Source organism: Entamoeba histolytica, genomic scaffold (genome assembly GCF_000208925.1).
Source record: "Entamoeba histolytica HM-1:IMSS scf_1104750517143 genomic scaffold, whole genome shotgun sequence".
NCBI lineage: Eukaryota > Evosea > Mastigamoebida > Endamoebidae > Entamoeba > Entamoeba histolytica.
In genome coordinates, this window is record NW_001915185.1 from 8,623 (window position 1) to 16,168 (window position 7,546).

Consider the following 7,546-nt stretch of genomic DNA (forward strand, 5'->3'; position numbering starts at 1 on the left):
CAATGTTCAAATTAAAATCATAATAATTTAAGTAATTAATGGAATAGTATATCTGTTGAGAATTTAGTATTATTTGATTAATCAAAGAAACAATGTCTCATTTCTGATGTTATTTATATTTACATTAACCAAATTATTATCAACAACTCAACATCCAAATAAAGAGAATGACATTCAAAAGAGAAAAAAACATAACAAGAAATTGAATAGAGAAATGAAAAGGGGAGAAATTGTTTTAATTAGAAACAACAAAGAGACAATCAAAGAACTAAGAAAAACGCAAATAAAACAACTCTAAATATTTAACAATATATAAGAAAGAAATAGGAAAAGAAATAATGAATAAGAATGATAAAATAAGTGAGAATAATACAAAAAATAAATACTACAATACAAGAAGAAACAATACAATAAGAAGAAATAACATTTTCATAACCTTTACAAGAAATTATTTTAATAAATAAGTGAATAATGAGAGAAGTGATGATATGAATAAGAAACATGAAAGAATAACAAGAATGTATTGAAATAGAAAGATATGAAGAAATCTAATGATTTAAATGTGAGATAAAGAGAAAGAATAATAAGACAAATTGAATAAGTTAGATAAGAAATAAAGTAGTAAATTATAAGAAATGAATATTCAGAAGAAGAAAAATCAATCCATTAAGAAAGATTAATACATTGATATGAAGAATAAAGAAGAAATTAAAGAGATATTATTTTAACCCACTTGATTCTTTAAAAACATTTAAGTTTTGATTATTTGATTTCTTTAATTAAAAGATTAAAGCAACAAAATAAAGAGTATTTTAATTTATTCTTTACTTTCAATTCCATCTAACATTCTTACAATTTCATCTATTGTTATTCTTTCTTTTGGTTCTTGTTGCCATGACTTTTCAATAATTTCTTTTATATCTTCTTCTACTTCTTGTATTATGTTTGGTCGTTTACCTATTGTGATTGTATCTGCAATATCCCATGGATGTGGATATTCTGATTTAGGAAATGGATCTTGCCATGTAATGATTTGTAACATTGTTATTGAAAATGAATATATATCTGATTGCATTTTGTAATGTTCTCGATTTAATACTTCTGGTGCCATGTATTTTGGTGTTCCTATTCCTTTTGTGAATGTCATATTTGTCATCATCATATTGATGTTTCTTGCACTTCCAAAATCAGTTAATTTACAATTAACTTCAATGTTATCATCAAGTGATACAACAAGGAAATTATCAGGTTTAATATCTCGATGTAATATTCCATTTGAATGAAGATATGAAATTCCTTTTGCTCCATCTATCATAAATTTGATTCGTATTTTCTTTGGTATTTCTGTGATGTTTCTTTTATTCATTATATCTTGTATTGATCCATATTTTGCAAACTCTGTTACCATACATATTTTATTAGGAATAAATACTGCTCCATAAAATTGAATGATATATTCATTTCGAAATTTATCTAACATTGCTACTTCTTTCTCAAATTCTTTCTTTTTATCTTCACTTTCTTCAACTTGTTTCATTTTCTTAATTGCTACTTTATTTCCTCTAAATTCTCCAACATAAACAATTCCAAATGATCCTTCTCCTATTTTCTTTTCTTCTTTTATTTCATCAGGATCAAGTCGTGTTGATATTTCTGTTTCTCCTTCAATAGAAATACTTTTGATTGTTTCTTCTTGTGCTTTATTAAGTGTTTTACTAATTATCATTATTTTATCGTTGATTTTAGTTGTACATTTGATTGTAATGAATACTTCAAATTCACATGCATATCCTCCTTCAATTGTAATGACATTTGGGTTTGTTCTAATTGAATATTTCTCATTTTCTTCTTTACTACTTATTTGTATCTTCATCTTTTCTTTTTTATCATTTCCAATACAAATTAATTCTCGTATTTCTTCATTCACTTTAATTTCTTCTCCTTCTTGAAGTTCAATTTCTTTCTTACTTGTTAATATTCCATCTCCAAGTGGTATGAATTTGATATTTGATTGTGTTATTTTGAATATTGTTGTTGTTTTCTCTCGTTCTTTCTTTTCTTTTCTCTTCATTATGTAATTAACCATCATTATTATCATTACAATTGTTATAATAATGATAATAATTATAATAATGATGATTATCATTATCATCCACCATACTACTTCTTTATTACATTCATTTCCTTCTTCATTCGTTCCATACCAAAATGAACATTTCCAACATTTATTATTCTTTACTTCTTTACATTTATTAATATCTAAATAGTAAATACATTCTTTATTTGTTAATACATATTCATTTTCACAACTATTACATTCATTCTTTATTGAACATCTTGTACAATTCTCTTTACATTTTGAACATTCTTTATTTATTAAATAATATCCTTCTGAACATTCTCTACATCCATATTCTTTATCTATTTCTCCTTTACATCCTTTAACTTCGTCTATTGATTTACATTCTCCTATCCAACTCATGAAATATCCATCTGCACATGTTGTACATTTATCTTTTTGATTGCATGTTGCACATTTTTCTCCACATTCTGAACATCCTTTCCCATTTCTATAATATCCTTTATTACATATTCCACATCCACTTCCATCTGCTAATAGTTGTAAACATGTTCCATTTAATTCGTTATTTGATTGACATGTTCTATTACTACTTAAATATTTATCACTAGAACAACCCATACAATATGTAGCTGAACTAAAACATGTTGTACAATTATCATCACATTTTGAACATTTCATATTTGTTGTTAAATAATATCCATCTGAACATCGTTTACATCCATATGTATTTTGTTCTTCACATTTTTCTATTATTGTATTAATACATTCTCCTTTTGAATTAAGTGAATATGTTGTTAAACATTCAACACATTTTCCATTAACATATGATTCATTTGAACAATTTGAAATATTGTAATTACATTTTCCATTTTGATCTTTTATCTTTCTTTCTTCACATGTTTCATTTATACATGTATTATTATCTAATTGTTGGTTATTTTGACATCTTAATTTAATACCATCTGAATTACATATTGCTGATTCTGTACATTCTATACATTGATTATTCTTGATGTATTTTCCATTTTCACAATATATTTCTTCATTCTTTCCATTTTTATTTTCTTTACTTTCACATGTTCCATTATTTAATGTATATTCATTTGAACATGAAACACATTCATTTCCTTCATAATAACATTCTTCTTCATCTTTAACACATGTATTATTTTCTATTTTATATCCATTTAAACATTTTAAACAATAATTTCTTTCTGACTTCGTACAATTATTCATTCCTTGACATTCTCCATTTACGTTGACATATCCTGATTCACATTGATAACAATGTGTGTCATTTCCAATTTTACATCCACTCGGATTTTTAGTACATACTTGTGTATTGAATTAAGATAATATCCATATTCACATTCAACACAATGGTTTTGATTATTTAATTTAGTACAATGTGAATTTTCTTGACATTCATGTTTTGAATTAAGATAATATCCATTTTTACATTTAATACATTTAAATTCTTCATTTGATTTACCAGTTAAAACAATACAATTTGAAAATGGATTAATTAGTGTTATACTTTCATCAATTGTCATAATATTATTATTACCTTTACCATTAATAGTTAGTGTTGTTGATATAGAAGAAGTAGTGAAATAATAAATACAATCACTAACAAAAGAATTACAAGTGAGATCACCATTTATAATTAAATTGAATGGTTTATTTGATTGATTTGATAAATGTTTTATGTGGTTATTTCCATCAATTTCTAATGTATTTGTTTCTGAATTGTATTTAAATCGTGATCTAATCCTTGGTTTTCTAATATTCGTAATTTCAAAATTATTAAATTTTATCATTTGGTTGTACTCGTTGATTAATGTAAGTGAACCTATTTTTAATAGAACATTATCATCAACATTAATTTGTTTAGCATACACAAAGTTATTTAATGTAATTTCATGGTCAATATGAAGAATTGTATTGCTGATATTAACCATGTTAAAGTTTACTGTTGTTAAACTTGTTTTAATATTAAGAGTACATTCATTTCTATTATCATCACATGGACAATGTGGATAATTAAATATATAATCACCTCTTCCTGAATATGATAATGGTGAATAAATCATATTATTTAGTGTACAAATAACAGTTTTATTCAATTTAATTCCATTTGGACAAAATCTCATTAACCTCTTGTTTGATAGTAAATATGCTGTACCATCTGTCATACTAAGTCCATTATCAAAGTCTTTTGGTAAATAATGATTATATGATTTTTTATCAAAATCAAGTGCATTGTTATTATTAAATGACATCACATCAAAACATTGATCATTATTACTTGGATTTTGAATTTCAAATTGTCCTGTCGATGATCTAGTTGGTTTGTAAAGATGTATCCTATTACTATTCCAAATAATTAATTGAGGGTGATTTAATGATGGAGTTGTTTCAAATTTAATTAGTCGTTCAAATGAGACATAACCATTCCAAATTATTTTAGAATTTTCTCCAATGTTAAATTCTTCTCTTGTATGAAATTTACCATTTAATGTAATTTGAGAATCTTGTTTAATGTAAAAATTCTTTGCATTCCAATAATCCTTTGAACTTGTCATTATAAAATTACCATTAAAATATGTACTTTTACATTCCATAGGTTTATTTAAAGAATAAGTGAAGTCCCTCGTAAAATAATATGAATAACCATTCTTAGTTGTTTTGCATAGTGTAAGAAAGTTATCATTAAATCCATCTTCAAATTTATCTCCTAATGGAATACAATCATAAGCTTTAGCATGAATACAAATAGACAATAATATAATATAAAATATTAACATCAATGAATATAAAGAATAACAATATTAGATTATTTGTGATATTTATTGTTTCTTTCTTTTTTATTATTTTGATTTTTTTAATTTTTTGTTATTTTATACTATAAATAGATTATTAAAATATAATAATTTATTAGTTGTTTTTATTATTAATTAGTAATTTCTTACAACAAAAAAATGAAAAACACGAATTTTTGATTTAATAGTAAATGTTATTCTCAATAACTCATTATTTTATTTATTGAATGGATGATTGTCTTTTTATTTTTAAACTGTTCATTCAATGAATGATAAAATAAATATGTGTAATATTATACAAAACAATATGTATTGATTATTTTTCTTCTTTTTGTAAAAATAACGATAGATATAAATAGAATTCATGTGTTACATAAATAGAAACATTTAAATTTAGCTCAATCCATTTTAAAACTGCCACTGAAAGGAACTAATTGATTTTGCCTAATTTATCCTGTTAATCTATTTGTTTAGTGTATTTGTTGTATTAAATGTGATGATATTAAAAATGGTAAATTAGGTAGTTAATGTATTTAATGTCGGTTGTATTGTTCAAAACAACAATAAATAAAAATAACCAATTCAATGGTTCGTTATTAGATGTAAATGTAAAAGACTATAAAATCAGAAGAATTTCAGCAATGGTATTTATATCTACTGATTGCCATTTTTTATTAATTTTAGTAAAGTTTGAATTTTTTTAAATTATTTTCAATTTATTTTGTGAGTCGATTAATAATTACACTACCTCTTAATACTATGGCATGATTTAGCACTAATAATATACAAAATAATAATAAGGAAAATAAAATATACATGGAAAATATAGTTCATGAATAGAAAGTACTGTTAATAAACTAATTTTATATTACGACAATACTTATATTCTTGTTTTAATAACTTATTTTTTAAATAAATAAATAATTAAAAATAAATAAAACTCTCATTTATTCATTGATTATTGGATATTATTCATATTACACATCATTAAAATGAATATTTATTGTTTTATTTCGTTTATATTATTGTCTTTTTTATTATTCTTTCTGTTTATTTCTGTTTATTTAATCTTTTTATCTTCTTCTTTCATTGTATATTTTACTTTTAATGAATTTCTTCTTTCTTTATTTCTTATTTTATGATGAATAAATATTTCATTACTATTATATTGTTATCTTTAATTTCATTTATTATTAACATCATCATTTATATCTTTTTCTTTTGTTATTATTCTTTCTGTTTATTTTATTTCATTCTTTGTATTACTAATTAATATATTTCTTATTCAAATATATCATTATAATCGTATATTAACTGATAATTATTTATTTGATTATGTATTTTTATTATTGTTTGTTGTTTGTTTCAGAAGGATCACATTCGATCCAATAAATCATAACATAATAACGTGATACAACAATAAAAATTCATTAACAATTCAACAATCATTAAATATAACTAAAATATAATATTTATTATAAATACAATTTTTATAAATAAAAATAATACGATGATACAACTTTACTTATTGTTTTTCCTGATATTTAAGTATTTCAAATTCATAATAATAAAACATTTAAAGGTAAAGAATATTAAAATGATATTTAAATATATAAAGGTATATACAACCAGATAGAATTTGATACAGGAATATTACTATATAAATTAATACAATTATTTGTCAATATTTTAAATTAATAAAGAATTATTATTAATTATTATGTTAATCATGGATTATTTGTGAAATACATTAAGAATATTTTACTAAATGATTATCAGAACAAAATTATTATTCAACAAACGTGTAATGAAATAAGATATTGTGTTTTAATGTTGTGTATATCAAAAAATTGATTGTTAAACTCTTTCTTATTATATATTCGTTATATTTTCTTCTTCTTTATTTTTATTTATATTTATTGTTGTGTTAATACAACTTATTGTTTGTAATTATTGAATTGATTGAATTGATTCATATGTTCTAACTATTATATTGTTAGTTATTGTTGTGTTAGTTTATTCTACTAATACAATCACTCTTTATTATTTCTCATTCTTCTCTCATTAATTTTCTTGATTGATATGAACATCTCATTCTTTGTTAATATGTTTATATTTTTATAATACTATATTACTGTATCACAATTCCTTCTTTTTATATGAATGTATGAGTGAAACCAAAATAAAAGAAATTGTTCAATTCACAGTTAAAACATCATGTTGAGGTAATTCAATTTATTTTTCATCTTCATTGTTTACTTGATCCAATTGAGAAGTTTTTCTTTTTTCTTTCATTTGAGCATTCTTTAGACTATGTTCAGTTGGTGAGTTATTGATATTGTTAAGAATATGATTTATTTCTCCTTTGTTAATAATATTGCCATCATTAGTTGAATCAGGAATACGCATCTCAGTTGTTTTACTCCAACTTTTTGCAATATCAGAATTATAATCCATTGTATTTTGATTAATTTTAGTGTTTTCAATAAATGAAGTACTTCCAACACTTGTTGCAATATTATTTGAATTAAAACCAGTGATAATTCTTTTTGTTCTGTGTTTTTCTTTATCCATAGGATTTAATGATTAAGTATTTATATCATCATGTTATTGAACAACCAATTCATCAGGAAAGTTTTTA

The 7,546-nt window shown here is 22.7% G+C and overlaps 2 protein-coding genes across 2 annotated transcripts; both read right to left on the reverse strand.

Moving 5' to 3' along the window:
• Positions 1-817: 817 nt before the first annotated feature.
• EHI_059040 (protein kinase domain containing protein) lies at positions 818-4,890 on the reverse strand (the record flags this gene model as incomplete). Its single annotated transcript, XM_001914145.1, has 2 exons — positions 818-3,417; positions 3,462-4,890. The coding sequence occupies 2 exons, from the start codon at positions 4,888-4,890 to the stop codon at positions 818-820; spliced, it is 4,029 nt and encodes a 1,342-aa protein (XP_001914180.1).
• Positions 4,891-7,140: 2,250 nt separating this feature from the next.
• On the reverse strand, positions 7,141-7,479 carry EHI_059050 (uncharacterized protein; the record flags this gene model as incomplete). The annotated part of the gene is made up of 1 exon (XM_646159.1): positions 7,141-7,479. The coding sequence occupies one exon, from the start codon at positions 7,477-7,479 to the stop codon at positions 7,141-7,143; it is 339 nt and encodes a 112-aa protein (XP_651251.1).
• Positions 7,480-7,546: the final 67 nt, after the last annotated feature.